The sequence below is a fragment of the Setaria viridis genome, chromosome 6 (genome assembly GCF_005286985.2).
Source record: "Setaria viridis chromosome 6, Setaria_viridis_v4.0, whole genome shotgun sequence".
NCBI classification, from domain to species: Eukaryota; Viridiplantae; Streptophyta; class Magnoliopsida; order Poales; family Poaceae; genus Setaria; species Setaria viridis.
In genome coordinates, this window is record NC_048268.2 from 26,054,382 (window position 1) to 26,074,110 (window position 19,729).

Sequence of the window (19,729 nt, forward strand, 5' to 3'; positions counted from 1 at the left end):
AAGAGCACAAGTTACTTTCAGACAAAACAGAGGCAGAGCAAGTATTATGGCGCAGCATGAACAATGTTCTAGTCGGAGACAAGCACTACAGAAGAGGCGCAATATCAGGAGTACTCATGAAGTGTGTCATATGACAAGATGGCAAGGACATACTGGAGGAGATCCATAAGGGCATTTGCGGCAATCATGCATCTTCACGCACGATCGTTGGAAAAGCTTTCAGAGCTGGGTTCTTGATGAGGACATCACCTGTTCAGATACAACCACATTAGTAACTTTTGATTCATAGGTAAAACAATTCTTTACCATGATTGTATTGGATACATTTGATGAATCGATGTTGCACCATGATGCGTGTTCGTTGTCAATTTCAGAAATACATACATGGATCAAAAATAGTGTTAAATACACATGGAAGGCATGGAGGACCAAAGAAATAGATTGGGAGCCAAGTCCAAGTATTCTCAACGTTCTTCACCAGGCCACCACGTCACTTTTGGCCCAAGGAAAGAAAGAGATTCAATCCAACACGTTTTGGCGCTGGATTCGGACTGCAGCTCTACCCCAACTTGCAACGGCCGCCACGACCTCATCCGGACTCCATTTTGGGCGTTCAAGTACTCCTTGGAATCCTTATGAAGTCTATTTTCATATGGATCCGGACTCATGTCCATATCTATTCTGAGGAGGTCGCAATCATCGAAATACTACTGAGAGGTTTTCTGTCCAAAGGTGCTACGTCGTCTTATTTTGGCCCAATGGGCCGTGTATCAATTTGGGTCCATTAGGGACATGTCCTAGGGTTGGAGCACGACCCCAACACCCCCCTGGTCGTCCTCCTAGGTATTAATAAGGATTAGAGCCACCACAAACAGATTGTGTTTTGTTTTGTTGAAAGTTTAGCCATTGCTACTTCCTTGTAGACGTGTGTGTCGACTAGACCATCCGTTCTACTTGATTCAGAACCCCAACTTTGTGATTTCAGATTGGTTTTCATCTCCATATTTGCAATTGAGTTGCTTGTTCTACTTGTTCTTGCTTGTTCTTCGATTGCTTGCAGGATGAGTGCCCTAGTGGCCGGGTGACGCGCTTCACAAGATCGCAGCAGCCATTGGAGGTGGTGTATCGGTTGCTAAGGCGCAGCTTGGAAGGCTGTAGTCGGGCCGTGAACGTCATCTCCATCGACCAATCGAGTTATCCCACGCCTCTCATCGAAAGATCGGGAATCAACCCTAGCAGGTTCATATCAGTTGGTAATCAGAGCAAGGTTTATCGGTGAGAGACTTCCAGTTCCTTGCTGTTTTTTAATTACCTATAGTCCAGAAAAGCACAAAAAAGATAGTAGATTAGTTTACCTGTAATCCTATAAACCCTTTGAGCCTTTGCTAGCATTGCTTAGTTAGGGCTTGTTGAGTTTTTGGTTGCATCGGTTGTGTCGAGTTGCTGGTCTTAGTTTCTATTCCTTTAGAGTTTTGAGTTCTATCACGTTTTGGTCACCACGAGACCCACCATCACCATATACATCATCGCTTCATTTCTACCACCACGGTTTCATATGATGTCCGATTTGGGAGTTTAAATACAATCTGGAAACTTGAAGTTGTCTTCTTTCCAATGGATCTGACCTTACAGCAAAATTCAATCTGAGCGCTCCACAATCGTCTTAGAGATTTCCGCATCTGCTGTATTAACAAGAGTTGTTAAATCTAAAATTCGAAGGGGCTGTGTGCAATAGCCTTATTGTTTGGGTTGTCATAGTACCAAATAAAAGATTTAGGCCTCTGCAAAAAAAAGAAAAAAAATAAAAAAAAAGAAGAACAAGAAAAAAAAAGACAAGACAATGAGAAGAAAGAAAGGGCTGGATCTGTTGATTTCTTTGTGCTGTGCTAGTTGCTCTTTTCAGTGACTACCTTTGTGCCTAGGCTCACGTCTCTAGCATGGTTTAGCCTAGGACCAGCACAGTACCACCGTTGAATGATTACTCAACTTGCTTTTGTGACTAACGTGGTGCTAGTATATTTCCTTGCTTAAGCCCACCTACAGCTCCACATATTCGACTACAGCTTGACAGGTTTTTTTTTGTTGCTGCGGCACCGACACACTTCACTCCACGGTTGTAGACTTGTTGGTTGCCGTCACCTCCTATTTGGCTTGGTAAGAACTTGTAAGGGCTTGTTTTTACAAGTTGAGTTTGAGAGAATTACAACCAACATATCATAGTAGTTGACAAGAGGATACATATTATTTTTGTGTTTCTTGTTTCCTACTAACCATGGCAGGTGATACGGAGATTTTGGAACTGATGAAACTAGACTCTCATATTCAGGGTGTTATTCAACACTTGCCGTTATATGATGGTAAGTTTGATCCTAAAGCTTACATTGATTGGCAGATAAAAGTAGATAGTGAATTTGATGAGCATGACCTGTCCGAGAAACAAAAGATTTATATTGCCTCTAATATTTTGACTGAATTTTCCTTGCTACAATGGAAACACATGTGTAGGCGTAAGAAAGTTCTATAATCTTGGGAAGACTTTAAATTTCTTTTTAGAGATGCATTCATTCCTGAATATTATGCTAATTATTTGCTTGCTAAATTAGACAACTTGAGGCAAGGTAGTAGGACTGTGAAACAATACTTCCATGATTTTAAAATTTGTATCATGTATGGTGGATTAGATGAATGCATGGAAGATGTGATGAGTAGGTTCATGAGAGGGCTCAATTCTGAAATTCGAACTTTGTTAATTAGCAAATCAATTGCATGCATCTTGCTCAATTGTATTGTCTTGCTCTCAATGCTGAAAAGGAGATTCTTTTATCTGTAGATACTTGCAAGAATGATGTGACCCATTATATCCAAAATTTGTGCACTCTCCATGCTAATGAAGAGCAACAAATAGTGGAACCCATTGCTGTTTTTCCTTTGTCACAAAATGAATTACTTGTTGTTCCTTGTGATAAAGAGGACTTGTGTGCTGATGATTCTTTTACTCCTATGCCACAAGTAGTGAATAAGTGTGATACTTTTTGTTTGGAACCATACAAATGTGCTGAAGAAAAGCTTTTCCATCATATTACTTGTGTACAAGATGAACTGAATTTGCTGTCCTCTTTAAATACTTTGGGTTATATTGAATTTGATATTCTGTGTAATCTAAATTGTCTACAAGAGAAACTTAAATTTGATTCTGGTTTGCCAAGTTTTAATCATTGTTCGCTTCATCCAATTGGCAAATACGACAGCAAAGACGAATATTTGGTGCATAAAGTTTATATTTGCTCTAATCTGAAATATCGTTTTGGGCAACAATACCATGATAAAATAGAGGGCTGCACTCACACTAATAATGTCTCGCAAAGTTTTTCTAGTTTTTCCCATATGCAACAGGGTAAGGCCAAAGAAGGGGAGCATTACTGGTTGTGGCCATGCAGCATGGTTGTCGCTCCGTGCTCATACATCAAAGCAACTACCTTAGAATGCCATTGGAGCAAGTCGAGGACGACTTGCAGCCAAGAAGGGGAGAATGATGAGGACATCACCTGTTCAGATACAACCACATTAGTAACTTTTGATTCACAGGTAAAACAATTCTTTACCATGATTGTATTGGATACATTTGATGAATCGATGTTGCACCATGATGTGTGTTCGTTGTCAATTTCAGAAATACATACATGGATCAAAAATAGTGTTAAACACACATGGAAGGCATGGAGGACCAAAGAAATAGATTGGGAGCCAAGTCCAAGTATTCCCAACGTTCTCCACCAGGCCACCACGTCACTTTTGGCCCAAGGAAAGAAAGAGATCCAATCCAACACGTTTTGACGCTGGATTCGGACTGCAGCCTACTCCAACTTGCAACGGCTGCCACGACCTCATCCGGACTCTGTTTTGGGCGTTCAAGTACTCCTTCGAATCCTTATGAAGTCTATTTTCATATGGATCCAGACTCATGTCCATATCTATTCTGAGGCGGTCGCAATCATCGAAATACTACTGAGAGGTTTTCTGTCCAGAGGTGCTACGTCGTCTTATTTTGGCCCAATGGGCCGTGTATCAACTTGGGTCCATTAGGGACATGTCCTAGGGTTGGAGCACGACCCCAACACCCTCTGGTCGTCCTCCTAGGTATTAATAAGGATTAGAGCCGCCACGAACAGATTGGGTTTTGTTTTGTTGAAAGTTTAGCCATTGCTACTTCCTTGTAGACGTGTGTGTCGACTAGACCATCCGTTCTACTCGATTCAGAACCCCAACTTTGTGATTTCAGATTGGTTTTCATCTCCATATTTGCAATTGAGTTGCTTGTTCTACTTGTTCTTCGATTGCTTGCAGGACGAGTGCCCTAGTGGTCGGGTGACGCGCTTCACAAGATCGCGGCAGCCATTGGAGGTGGTGTATCGGTTGCTAAGGCGCAGCTTGGAAGGCTGTAGTCGGGCCGTGAACGTCGTCTCCATCGACCAATCGAGTTATCCCACGCCTCTCATCGAAAGATCGGGAATCAACCCTAGCGGGTTTATATCAGTTCTATTGACCTACAGCTCTCGCTGATGCCGAGGAACTAGTCCGCCGATGCCAAGAATGCCAATTCTTTGCCAAGCAACATTACACCCCTGCCTACAAGCTAATCACCATACCATTCTCTTAGCCTTTCGCATGCTGGGGGTTCAACATGACTGGCCCACTACCCATGGTGCCTGAAGGATTCAACCGAGTACTGGTGGCAATTGACAAGTTTACCAAGTGGATCAAGGTGAAGCCAATAACCTGCCCCAAGGCAGACAGAGTACTGGACTTCCTTGATGAAATTGTCTAGTCCTACAGCTTCTCCAATCGCATTATCACAAACCTGGGGTCCAACTTAAACAATCACGAGTTTTGAGAATATTGTGAGAACAACAGGATTGACGTTCAGTACGCTCTGTCGCTCATCCACAGGCCAATGTCCAGGTTGAGCGTGCTAATGGGATTGTACTGGAAGCTCTCAAGAAAAGGCTACATGATATCGGAAACACGAAAGGAGGCAAGTGGCTCAAAGAACTACCCAATGTCCTCTGGGGGCACCGTACCTAGCCATGCAAGCCTACAGGACAATCGCCCTATTTTTCGATCTATGGATCTGAAGCTGTCCTACCTGCCAACGTCATGTTGTAATCCCCAACAGTCGAGTAGTATGAGGAAGGTGCACAGAAGAAACAAGGTATCTAGACTTAGACAACCTCGAAGAAGCACGCTGTGCAACACTCGTCCAGTCTGCAAGGTACCTTGAAGGAATCCGCCACTATCATAATCGCAACGTCAAAGAACATTCGTTCAATATAGGTGATATGGTCCAGAAGCGTATCCAAGATACCAAGGTGCTGCGCAAGCTAAACTCATTATGGGAAGGACCATTCATCATCTCCAAGGTCACTGGACCTAGGTTGTATAGGCTCCAACATCTTTCTGGTGAAGACGTTGACAACTCGTGGAATATAGAGCAACTCTGTCAATTTTATCCTTAATTTAGATTTGCATATTCATGTAAATCGGCCATTAGCCCTAGTTGTAGATTTCCAATTCAATAAAGCGGGCACATTTTTTGTCGTAATTCGACTACTTATTTCTGCCTTATCGCGGCTTGTAGAAGCAAGTTCGCAGTACTCCTAATGAGCTATTTAGCTTCCTAGGCAAAATTGTCCAATCACGGCTTGTAATAACAAGTATGCAAAACGCCAATAAGCTATTTAGCTCCCTAGGTAAAAAACACCCAAATACAGCTTGTAAAAATAAGTCCGCAAAATTCTAATGAGTTATTCAACTCATTGGACAAAATCGTCCAATCGTGGCTTGCAAAAGCAAGTTTGCAGCTGGTCAAGGAGTTATTTAACGCCTGACGATAACTTATGGGACAACTCTGTCCAATGCGGTTTGCAAAGATGAGTCAGCACTTCTTTAGGGATTACCTAAATACCTGACAAACTACTCATCAGGCTATTTAGCCTAAGTCGTGGCTTGTATAAACAAGACTACAGTTCCAGGCTTTCCAGAGCGTGACATCAATACAACTCCGAGAAGTTGTAAAGATAGGCTCTAATCGTCGAAACCCTAAAGAGATTACTTGCCCAATGGTCTACAATCCAGATACCTTGAGTACTTGTGCTCGACAAAAGGAGTGTCCTAAATACTCTACATTGTGTATCTGATGATGCTCATATAAAAAAGCCTTGTAGCAGATACTTACATCTACCGTACAAGCAAATATCAGGGAAGATTGTAATATGCACTAAAACAACAAGTCAAAAGCAGCAGAGATTGCAACAAGACTTAGAAATATTTACATTATAAAGTATTCATATCATGTTTTTAATACAGAACTAGTGTTTGCTTTCATACAACACTACTCAAGGACCGGATGATTGGCTATTTCTTCAACAATAGGGTCCATCTCCTGCATGTACTCCTGGAAGAGTTTGTCAGAACTGTCCTCTGCTATACCCTCCGCAACAAGAGCCAGATCATCTTGAGGATAGAAAGACTTGACGAAGTTTAGCAGTTGCTTGGAGACAGACTTCGCCATCTTCTGAATGTAGCTGATGAATTTCCCTGGCATATCCTTGAGTACTTCACATAGCGGACGTGGCTCTACACCCTCACTTGGAGGCTCCACCATATCCACTATTGGCTGGGGTGGTTCAAATATCTCTTTCAGAGCAAGTTTAGCAGCTTCCAGCTCAGCTTCACGCTCTCAGATGGTCTTCATGGCATTAACTAGATCAATTTCGCCATCCTCGCGCATCTGCGTCTCCTTCTCCAAATCATGCTCCAACTTCTCAACATGACGCACCAGCTTGTCATGTTGATCTGTCACCTGAAAGAAGGCATTTTTCCAATTGGTGATTGATGCTTGAAGCTCTGGTTCCAATTTCTTATGTTCTATGCAATAGCAGCATGAGGTTAATAAGAATTGACATACAATTAGTAGTCGACCATCATCAAAAGAGAAGAGACTACCTTCAATTTTGCGATTAAGGGACTTATTACGAGCAACATGATATTCCTTCCTATCTTCCAGGTCTTGAATCCGGTTCCGGAAGGCCGCCATCGAGCTGTTGTGCTTCATCATCAAGCGAGAGGTGTACAGTTTTTCCTTGGCAAGCTCTTTCTCTAGTGCTTCAGCATGGAGCACAGTATCATCGTACCTCTCGAGCATCTCTGACTTGCGGTGGGAGCGATTGATCAAGTCCTAAAATTCAAAAATCAGTACTCGTGTTAAACACATGGGTGCCAATCATCATGCCAACATAGCAAAACAATTTCAAGACACCTCTACATAATTGCCAAGATGACGGTGCATCTCCATGATAGTGGCTATGATATTTGGGTTCAGCAGTGGATCATCGATCAGTTGGATGTTCTCTAGAGTCATCTTCCTGGCAGTGCAAGTCCCAGCTTCCGTGCTTGCATGAGGGACCATCTCAAGACTTGTTGATGTCTCCACCCAGGAAGATGCATTGACAACCATGGCATCAAGAGTTGTTGCTGCCTCGACTTTTATCTCTGGCTCGAGGGCTACATCCGCTGCCACACCGCTAGAGGTAGTCGTCGCTTCACCAGCAATCAGTTGCTAAAGGGCTGCAGAAGCAGTCGCCGCGTCCACAATAGTTGGCGCCTCCTCAGGTACTTGATGCTCGGAGGTCAAGATATCAACATTGGTCGCCGCACCAGAAGCAGTCATCGCCTTTTCTGTCGGTGTTTTAGAATGGCAACCTACCTAGGGGGTACCCTAGGTGGTCTTTTGTGCGGAGGGTGTCGTCGAGAATCAAGGAGTCGATGGTGACGCAAGAAACACGATTTAGACAGGTTCGGGCCGCTAGATCACGTAATACCCTATGTCCTGTGTGTTGATTGTATTGAACTTCTTAGTTGTTGTTCTAAGGGGGTCTCTGCCCACCCTTATATAGTTGGGGGAATATGGTTACAGGGTGGAGTCCTAGTCGAACATGGTTACAGAATTCTACTCCTAATCGGTAGAGTAGTTTCCTTGTCTATTCCGACTAGTCTTTGGAGGTCTGTGGAGGCTACGTTACCCTGCGGTGTAGCCTTCCATATCTTGATCTTTGTCCGAGTACGTCCCTGAGTGGGCCGTACAAGGCCTACTCATGGGCCTAGGGATGTACGCCCGACATTTTCAGGTGCTTGTTACTTGGGGGTTGGCACTACAACGTCAGTCAAAGATGATATGACATCTCGCATCAACGCTGCTACAAATGATACGGCACCTGGACTACTTGTTGACGCGGGGTGTTCCTCTGGCTGCAGATTTCCTTGGACCGCGGCAGCATTCTGGACTGAAGGGCCATTGCCATCAGTCACGGGTCTCGAGCCAAGCCCTCCAAGTTCCATATCAGAGGATTTCCTGCATAAGACAAAGTTTTAAAGACACAACAAGTCGATTATGAGCTACAATTAGTACTCAAAAAGAACATATAGATTACCTTAACAATCCCCTCAGCTTCAGCGTGGGTTCTCCAAACAACTGCAACGGCTTGACAGCTGGAGACGGTGCTTTCGGCACGGCCTGCACATCCACAATAGAATCCCGGGCAGCTTTGACCTCCACCTCTGCTGCTTGAGTTGTATCTGTGCCAGTGGGGTTCATCACCTGAGGATCATCCTGAGTGACATCTTGAGGCTCTGGATCATCCTCAATTTCGATTGGCGATTTGTTTGGAGCAGCTACAGCAACCACCTTCTCCATTTCGGTTGCCTCTTTGAGTACTTGCAACCCACCAATATCATCTCGAGTAGACATGGTGGTGGTGTTATGTATACCTTGTGGGAGTACATGATCCTCACCTTCTTCAAAAGTAATTACTGTGAGAGGCACAACTTCTATGGTTACAGACTTCTTCATGGGTTTTTTTTCCCAACTGCAGACCGCTTCTTCTTTGGTGGTAGAGGAATTGCAGGTTCAAGCTCATCATCAGCTGAGCGCTTCGTCGATCCAAAGGACGACCCGACCTTAGAAGATGGCCGGGCCTTGACTTCAATGTCCTCTGAGGCATCAAAATTAGCATTGCTAGAGGCCTCGAGTACTTCCTCTTCCTCATCATCACTCCTTGCTCTTTCGTTCGTAAACACGCGTGGAGCAGCTTCGCAAGTAACGTCCGATCCGGGAGGAGGAGGAGCAGAGAAATACAATCCAACATTTTCCTGCACACAAAGACAAGTTAGCGGAGAGCAAAAAACTTCAAATTGGTACTCGAAGGTTAGGGCCACGGGTGCCTATAGGCTTTGGTGGGTGCAAGGTGCTGAACTCACGCACAATTGTGGGGATCTCAGTCACATGTTTAAACATCCGCTTCAACCTCACTATAATTTCATCTGTGCTGAACTCATCAGGAGAAAGTCTAGATGGATCATTGACACCAGTATACTCATAACCCCAGTAGCATCGCTGCTGCAAGGGCTGGATTCGTCGCTTCATAAAACTGAAGGCTACTCCAATTCCAGTGAGCTCTTCTTGCTTCAACTTGGCTATTCTATAAATGAGATTGGGTAGTTGGAGGAAATCCCCATGTGTTGGCTCATCAAGCCACCGGTTGTTCCAAGAGGGGCGATGCCCTGTCAGTTTGGGTAGTTTTGGATCAAGATTGCCAATGTAGCACCATTTTTTCTTCCACCCAACATTGGAGTCTATCAACTCATAATCTAGATACAAGCTACTGAGTTTCTCCCACATCTGGACACCGATGCTTCAGACTACTAGAGTGTGCTCCCTCATCGGTTGCGGCTTTACATGGAAAAATTTCCGGAATAACTAGAAGTGGGGCCTGATTCCTAGAAAAGCTTCGCCAAAGCGAACAAAAATGGCAGTATGGAGCATTCCATTAGGGTTCAGATGAACCAACTCTAACTTATAGTAATCCAGAAGACCTCGGAAAAAGTCAGATGTTGGCAATGCAAGACCACGCTCGATGAAGTGAGCGAAAATTACCGTTTCATTGGGGTATTCCTCCAACGGCCATGGATTGCCGTAGGCGGATCTCTAACTGATGAAGTCCTAATTTTGGAGCAGCTTGGCAGCCACAAGCACCTTGATCTTCTCTTCTTTCAAGGATGATCGCTTCCAAGCGCAAGTGGGAGTGGGTGGTGTAGTTTGATCGGTCTTCCCATACTTGGGTGCCGATAACTGCGGCTCTTTCTTCCTATCAGATCTCTTCTTCTTCTCCGCATCAGCAGTCTTAGATCCGGTAGCTTTCCTTCCCATCCTTGATGTCACGAGTGTTTTCTCTTGCATATGCTCGAGGGCTACGAGGTGGGAGGCGGCGGCACTAGTGTTCAAAGATCGAACAGTGGTGGCGGCGCTAGGGCAATAGCGTAGAAGATGGAAAGGCGAATGGCAAAGGTGAAACGGAAGGGATAACTTCCTCCGTTATTTATAACAGTGGTCGGGTAACAACTGTGCAATTAAAGGGATTTTGATTTAAGGCAGTTACCTTTTATTTCAAGAGGACATAAGATCTCTTCCAAGAGATGGCCACGTTGACCAAAAGTTGACCTTATACCCACCAAACTAGTCAGCTAAAGACTCGGAGGCTGTGTACCACGTGTCCATCGATAAAAAGTTTTTTCTTCGGGTTTTAAGGGGAAAGTGATGCAAATTACAGATTGACCCTCAGCCTTATTCTTCGATTCAACCTAAGGCTCGGGGGCTACTTCATATGGAGTGCGACTTTTGTCACACTTCCATATAAAATTCAAGGTTGAACGATACAAGACTAAGTTAAATGAGGCTTGAGCACATTCTAGCCGCATGGCAGTTTTCGGTACCTTTGAAGATTCAACCAGATGAAGTACTCGAAGAGCACCAAAACTAGTCGGTGAAGTCTACAAAAGTCTTTGGAATTGCTGCATTTGACTAAAAAATAATCAGGAGCTTGTTGTACAGACATCTATGGGCCCACTAGAAGGTTTGGACAGTCCTAAATATAGGGCTAGACACTAAGTCGTGTCTGACATGGAGACCATGGCGTAGGACGGCGTAGTCTACATGGAAAGACAGGAACTAGTCGAGGATTAGGAAAATACTCATAGTAATAAGAGTAGAACTCCTCTAGTCGTATCCAACTAGTATTCTTGTAACCAACCGACCTATAATCCTACCTCCAGCAATATAAGGCGAGGCAGGGACTCCCTCCAAGGCAATTCAATCCAACCAACACATAGGACATAGGGTATTACGCAATCTAGCAGCCCGAACATGTCTAAATCGTGTGTCTGCGTTTACCTTCGAGTTTCTGATCTCGATAAGCCCCACTAATCAAAACACTACATGGGGCACCCCCGGTAGGTTGCTGGATTTAAGCACTGACACGCTTGCCACTTTGCTTTAGCATGAAGCTGCTCTCCTTGACCATGAACACCACCACGACAAAGATGATGAGATATTAAAGTGGGTTATCATCGCTTATGGCATCGTTTTGCTCATTGCGCTTGCCATTTTCATCGTCCGAAAGAGATCACCATGAAGAGTACGTAGGGAGCCAATAAAAGCTCGCTCAACCAGCAAAATCAAAGAACATTACCAATTAAACAACAATGTGGCAGTATCTACACTAGCAAGAAAACCAAACATACCCTAAATTTTTTCAATTCATGCCACTGGCATCAATTACTAGCACATGTTGACCGGGTTGGGTGTGTCGCTATTGAGCTAACATAAGAGATGCATGGGGCATATGCCCCCCTTCACTTGCTTAATTCACTCATTTACTAAGGAGAAAGGACCCTCTATTTAGAGTTCTAACTTTTAACATCTAGCTAGCCATATTCACAGTTTATGGTTGCACCACAAAACCAGTCTGCCAAAATTATGTTTGTGTGGGGCATGGGCTGATCTACAGTTTCAATTAACTAGAGATCGAACCACTTTGTACGGAAGCAGAGTAATTTGATGCTGCTGCTGCAGGCGGCAGCACTAGTCGCCATATCACCACCGCACACATACTGCAATTTGTTGAAGCGCCTCTCCGGGCGGCAAACTTTCTAGATGCAATCTGTGTGTTTCTCCTTCCGGTGCGCTCTCCAGTTGCGAGGCTCGCAACACAGGACTCTTCTAGGAGGCAGCATGCCATGCATGAACAACAAGGAGAGGATCGGAGAAGGGATGCGCGCTGCTCATCCGGGAGGACTGGAGAGAGGGATCAAACAGTTAATTTGCCTTTGCCAACAAATTAAAGAAAAGCAATTGGCAGTTTGAGCCCATCTAAACCGTTAAGCGAGACCGCTTGAGCACAAAAATCTACGTGAAAATGATAAGCAATTGATGGTTTATGAGAAATGTTTTTTATGAAAACTATTTTCATAGTATAAATACTTTCCAAAAGCTGTTGGTATTATCTGGTGTATACGTAAATATATCAGCATCATTTGCGTGCCACAACAACCATGGGTTTCGAGCAGTCTAAACCAAATCAAACTAGGACAAAGATGGTTAATCGCTCTACAAATCTAAAGCCACTTGTTGCGTTAGTAACTAGTAAGTTGGAGAGCTTTTTGCTTTTGACGTGTTTTGAACCCACTCATTTTCTAGTGCTATGTTAGTTATCAAGACCACCGAAGCTACGAGAATGTACATATTGACAGTGTGGCACCCGTGAGCGACCATGCATGCGACTTGTATTGGACAGTGAGGCATAATGGCAAGGTGCTCGATCGTCACAGGCTGCAGGGCAGGAGGGGAACAGGGCCTCCGCCTGCTACTAGCAGCCGGGGCCCAAGCTAAGCCTGTGATGGAGACGCTGTGACCACTCTCGGCAGGGGCCGGCGGGCCTAAAGTCCTAAACACGCACGCAACAAGATCACGATCGGCTGGAAATTTTTGGTTTTAGCGATGAATCGATGTGCCCCTTTCTAGTCATGCAATGCGAGCATTAATGCAACTAGCCGAAGGGGATTGAACAAAAGCGATCGAGATATAGCCAGGCCCGGTAGCAGCATATACTCCCCGTTTATTGCACACGATGGCGATACCTACGTCCGGGTCCATGAATTATATCATGATTTTGATAGATTTTTTTTTTGCAGTCTATCATGATTGACAGATTGAGCGTTGGTGTTTTACAGAAATGTGTGTCCAAATGAAGATTTGACGTGCATGCCTCGAGAATTTAAGGCAGTGTAAGATGAGTCATCAGCCTGTAAGAAATTATCAAGCTCTTTGTATCAGTGGAGCGACGAATTGTGCATGCAGGCCATCAGCTCGATCGTGTGCCATCGCCATCGAAGGAGACATCGGACGATGGATGGGACGTGGCAACGGTGACAAATAAGGGGGTGTCTATATCCAGGGTTAAACTTTAGTAGTATCACATCGGATGGATGTTAATTAGGAGGACTAAACATGATCTAATTACAAAAGTAATTGTACAGATGGAGTCTAATTCGCGAGACGAATCTATTAAACCTAATTAATGCATTATTAGTAAATGATTACTGTAGCACCACATTGTCAAATCATGGACTAATTATACTTAATAGATTCGTTTCGCGAATTAGATTCCATCTGTACAATTAATTTTATTATTAATCTATATTTAATACTTCTAATTAGTATTAAATATCCGGATGGTAAATTTTAGCACCCTCTAAAAGGCGTCCCTGCAGCCCCCTCTCTATCCCGCTACTGCCTACTAGGAGACCACATCCCGTTATATGCACGCGCCAATGACCAGATGCCACACACGCAGCCGTACGGAGCCCACATGCTTCAGGTAGCAGCCGGTACAATCACAGAGGGACGAGTGACAAGGCGTGGCCGCAAGTTGGGCGCTCAAAAGTACATACATAACATAACAGGGAGGCAGGGAGCAGATCGATCGTGTTGTCGTGCGTCCATCCATATATACAGCTTAGCAGGTACCCTGGCATGCAATATAATATCTAGAATTGTACTTTTTTATAAGATTTTTTCAAATGTTAAGAGTTCCACTCTTTATGGAATGGAGGGGTATATTGGTCCTGTTTGGAATCACAGCCAGGAGAAGCGCTTCTCAAATAAACTATATAAATATTGAAATAGCGTTTATTTTAGAAGCAGATCTAAACCAATTTTTGCGTTTCAGTATAAATGGAGGTAGTGGGAAGAAGCACGATAAAAAAAAAAGTTGCGAAAAAGCACGTCATTTGGCGCTTATTTTTACCGTGAGTTGGATTTAAGCTATTTGCCCGTAGATCCGACCCTTCCTTTGTTTGCTTGTTGGGCAGGAGCGAATCTTACTTGGGCCCCACGTGGCCCACGCCCCGCGTCAGCTTCCCCGGACAATTCAGACTTACGGGCCGTGCCAAAATGTGAAGCGGCCCCCGCCTTCCTGCCTGGATCATCATCCATCGCTGCGTGCCCACAGGCTACCTGCATCCAACAGTGAGTAGTAGAGTAGCTAGGCTGGGGGCTCGCTACAGCTCCAGCTCGGTTCATATGTGGACGTAGTAGATCCAGTCCAGGGCCTCCCAGTCCCAGCTTTGTTCATCTGCGTTCGTTCGGTTCGTGTGTTGATGAAGGTGACTCGTGGCAGTCAGTTTGGCAGCCGGACAATGGGCTGATCTTGTACTAATAATAAGAAAGAAATAATGGCCGAGTATTGTTCATGGAATATGCTCCGCCATTGTCTCCCTCGGATCCGTCGCGCGCAGGCGATCCCGTGGAGTGACTGAATCATCGTCTGAGATGGTGGTCCTTGAAGCTGAGAACCTGAGACAACACTAGCCGACGAGACACAGGGAAACTAAATGGCTGGGCCTGGGCTGCCGGCCCAAGACAAAACAAAACTAGCGCATGCAGGCTTATTTACTCTGGGTCTACTGGGCCTGCTGCTGTGGTGCTGCCGCTGCCGCTGCCGCCCTGCGCAGCAGTTTGGACCACCATTTCTCTGCAGCAGGGAGAGCGAGCATGCCAAGATTAGCAGACTAGCACCATTTATTTCCTTGTTGGGCTGGGCTGGGCTGGACCACTCTGACTACGTTGTTGGTTGGTGAATCTTTTGTTTTTTTTTGCATGTTTTAGCAACCCACCAAAACCGAAGCAGGCTGGTTTGTTCGATCCTATACCTCTAGACAACCTTTTTTTGCGTCCTCTCAAAAAAAGGATATATTTTTTTTGCGAGGAACTCTAGTTAACTTTTAATTGCATTATCTGACTATAATATTCAATTCCTCAAAAGAGTTATAATATTCAGGTACATGCCTACTAGGCTACTATATCCTGATGAGCTGGTGAGTGGTGAGAGCATGTGTGGATGATGCTCATATGACCTCACGCAGCTTTGGATGATGATGTTTCATGCTGTCAACATTTGAAGCCGCTCGCGTGACCATGGGCGCGCGTGCAAAGAAGTCGACATCCTCCGGAGCGAGTCATGAAAATATGCTAGCCGCAAATATAGAACAACTGGTTGCGTACAAACTTGCAGTCATATCAGAAATCCGTAGCTAGACTAGATGAAGCTTGCGCGTGCAAATTAGTCCGTCCCTGTTCGCAAGTTGCTCTTTGACCAAGGACAATATGTTTGCTAACTGTACAAATAATCTTGTTCTGCCTGCGAACTATATATGACCGTGTCGGTAGCATATGCCCAACTCTCTCGGCTTCTCCACAAGCACGAAAGGACATGGTACGTACTTGCTAATTGCTGTAGTTGCATCAACTCTGCCGCCATCTTTGAGTGGCCATGACAATCAGCTACTAAGCATAGTACTTGTTCCATGTTCTCGTCAAATTAGAAGGCTCCTCCCCCTCCCAAAATCAACTTACAGTACGATTTTTTTGGCGACCGTATCACACCAGTAGAAATAATATCAATGATTAGTGTTGGGGATCGCCAAAACGGTTGACACCCTCAAACTGTATCCTCGCAGGTTATAGGCCCAAGGCAGAGCTAAGGAGACAAGCAACCACTCGCATCCTCGATGTCCCGAGGGGTGTAAGTGGCACTGAAATCGGAAAGCATACCGCGTGTTAGAAGAGCAATAATTTAGCCAGCAGCCGGCTGCAAGCCCATGCCATGTCATTTGCAGCCAGTTATACAGCCAACTAATACAACAAGCTATGCCATGTCATTTGCAGCCAGTTATACAGCTAACTAATACAACAAGCTAGCTGTTTGGCCAGCTACAGCATAGATTACGTACAGATTGCAGTGATTTAATGTTCACAAGTGCAAACAATCTGCTGTGATCATATCTTTGTGGCCAAATATGTGTCTCATTCAACTAGAAAACAAATATGCTTATCCATAGCATTATACCAAACAACATAATCTGAGGTGACAAATTCCAAGCAACAATCCAAATAAGTTCGGTCGCACACATACCATTAACTAAAAGCAATACTAAATAGGATAATTCGTTGGCTCACAGGCCATTAACTAAAAATAGTACTAAATAAGTTCACTGGTACGGAATCCACTTGATTAGAAGATGGTGATAGAAGCATAAAGCCAAAGTTGACAGGTGAACTTCGGTACAATGGAGCAGCCATCCCATTTGCATCGAAGTGGCAACACTGCAAGCATAATAGTGTGAAAGTTAAACATATGGGTCCTGAGAATTAGCTAGAAAAGTTTTGTGTTTGTGGACAAGTGTGGATCAAATATGTTAAAGACAACGTGTTCAGAATTTTTGAGTGGATACCTGCAACTAGCATCTGCAACATTCAGTACACCATGCCCAGTCTTGATTCCTGAAACGGTACATGTAAGACATCATGTTAATTCTCATTGTTAAGGAAAAAAATTACAAAAACATGCCGGTTTCAGAATTCTACCATGGCTAGTTATGTTGCCTATTTCCGAACTTATGCCAAATGTGCTCAATGAGATCATTTTTAAGTTGGGTATGCTGTGGACGATCTCGAATAGCAGCTTTTCTACGCATGACATCGGAAAAGCGTGGCTTACGACTAGTGTTCACTTCAGGAGGTAGAGCAAAGGATGCCCCCGGATTCTCATTCAAGTCAATATGAATATTAGCATCCTCTCTTTCATCTTCCACTATCATATTGTGGAGAATGATGCAAGCTTTCATGATCCTTCCAATACTCTTTCTCTTCCATAGACGTGCAGGCCGACGAACAATGGAAAAACGGGACTGCATTACCCCAAAAGCATGCTCCACATCTTTCCTTGCCCCTTCTTGTTGCTTAGCAAACAACTGATGCTTCTCTGTTTGGGGAAGTGTTATAGACTTCATGAAGGCTGCCCATTCTGGGTATATACCATCAGCAAGGTAATAACCAGTGCTATACTCATTACCATTGACTGAAAACTGAACTTGAGGAGCTTCTCCTTTTAAGGCATCAAGAAAAAGTGGGGACTGGTTGAGCACATTAAGGTCATTGTTTGACCCAGCAACTCCAAAGAATGCATGCCAAATATGAAGGTCCTGGGAAGCAACAACTTCTAGGATTATAGTTGGAACTCCATAATCACCACGGGTGAATTGCCCCCTCCAAGCTAAATGACAATTCTCCCAACGCCAATGCATGCAATCTATGCTACCTAGCATTCCAGGGAAACCACGAGACTCGTTAACCTGGAGCAATCTCTCAACATCCTCACGTGTGGGGCGTCGCAAGTACTCCCCACCAAACACCTCAATCACCCCTTGTGCAAACTTATCCAAGCACTGTAATGCAGTGGACTTCCCAATCTTCAAGTACTCGTCAAGAGCATCTGCTGGACTACCATAAGCTAGCATGCGCATGGCTGTTGTACACTTCTGCAGTGGTGAGAGCCCTATTCGACCAGCACAATCCACCCTATAAGTAAAATAGGGACTCCACTGACCAAGGGCACTCACAATTCATAGGAAGAGATGCCTATTCATATGAAATCTAGTACGAAACATACTCTCGGGGTAGAGCGGTTCTGCAGCAAAGTAGTCCTCTACAAGACGCTCATGGGCACCTTCATGATCTCTCCGGATGCTCTTTCTCGGACCATATTGTCGCTGAGGAGAGAAGGCAGCCTTGATCTTCATTGTAAGACTCCTAGCAAAGGAGTCGAGGATGCTTTGCTCGGCAACATGCTTCTCAATGATTTTGGAAGGGTCTAGCTCATCAGAATCATCTAAGTACGAATATGAATCAGACATAGCTTGGGCTGAGTAGGGAGATCAGAGAGCACGAGGAAAGAAATAGAGTTTTGTAGCCATAATAGGAAGATGAGGGGATTAATATAGAGTGTTCTGTTCTGCCTTGTAGTTCTACACTACATTGTAGTTATGTGCAATTTAATTGTAGTATGTTTATCTGGAGTATTGACTTCATGTATGGGTATCTGGACTACATGCTAACAGTCCACATTTTCAGCATAGACTACATTAAGTGCAGCACATAATTCAATAATTCACATTTTCAGCATTGACTACATTAAGTGCAGCACATAATTCAATAATCCTAATTTTTAGTAAATCATTTAGTACAAAAAATGTAACTCGTTTCAGCATAGTAAATTATTCACTATAAAAAATGTAACTTGTTTCAGCATAGTAAATCATTCAGTATAAAAAATATACAGTAAGCAATACCTTAGTCATTTAAATATGCTCTCCCTCAGGCACCTCAATGCCAACACATGCTCGTCTTTCACATTGTCATCCATTCCACTTGTGTTTTGCATCAATAACGATCGATATGTTTCTATCATAACTGCTTCCTTGTGCTCTTTCGCTGCAAGGTGAGCAAGCCTCTGAGATTCAAGCTTCTCACTGGACACACGCTTTTGTGTTTCTAATGTTTTTGTACGCCCTTCATTTGCTGCTTTTTGAGCATCTAAAAAGCTGTGAAGCTCATCTTCGATATCTATTATAGAAGTCTGGTCCTTTTTCTTTTTCTTGTGCTGTTCTTTAGCTTTCTTGCCTCCTATTGGTCGTTCATCTCTAACATCATCTAGAGAGAACTGTTGCTCCACTTCCTCATCAACACTAAACTTTCTCTTCTCTGACTCTACATCTTCAAGGCGTTCCAAATAGGCTTCCCATTTTGGTTCCTTGGAAAGAACTTCCCAACAATGCCTATACGCAAATGGACCATCTTTTTTGTGATCTTCTTCGTAACTTTGCAATGCCCTCTTCATTACATCTTCATCTGATTCACCACTACCCCACATAGAATTAGCCTCCTTCCAGTTACCACAAAACCAAGTAACCCTTTTCTTAATTCTCCCAAAATGATTCTTTATTTGCTTGGCTGATCTAACTCGATTTTTTGGGATGGTTTTGTTAAATAGATCAGCAACACCATTCCAGTACTAATCATTCTTCTTAAAATTGGCTTGGATGGGATCATTTGAATTATTCAGCCAAGCACTAACCTATAACATTATCAATAGATGTCAATTGATGTGCTAGCAATGTAACGCAGGATGCCTTTCAATTAACAAAAAAACACTTACCAATTTAAGATCCTCCTCTTTTGTCCATGTCAAGCGCTTTTCACACCTATTGCAATCAACATCATTGTTGTCACTTTCAATATGGATTGCCTGCGATGCAGTCCCATTATTTGCAGCTTGTGGTGTGCTCTTCAACATATTAAGGAAACCATCGGGAGGGTGGGCATGTAATCCCCTGACAAAAATAAATATGAATACTTAATTTTTTGCTGCTTTGTAGAATTCTCTCACATGGAAGAAGCCATCTAATTACATAGAACCTTGTAAATATAGATCTTGTATGGCAA

General features: G+C 43.8%; 1 protein-coding gene across 1 annotated transcript; it reads right to left on the reverse strand.

Moving 5' to 3' along the window:
* Positions 1–16,721: 16,721 nt before the first annotated feature.
* On the reverse strand, positions 16,722–17,964 carry LOC140223099 (protein ALP1-like). The gene has a single exon (XM_072294548.1). It carries the CDS (start codon positions 17,749–17,751, stop codon positions 16,819–16,821), a length of 933 nt encoding a protein of 310 aa, XP_072150649.1. The 5' UTR covers positions 17,752–17,964; the 3' UTR covers positions 16,722–16,818.
* Between the last annotated feature and the right edge of the window lie 1,765 nt (positions 17,965–19,729).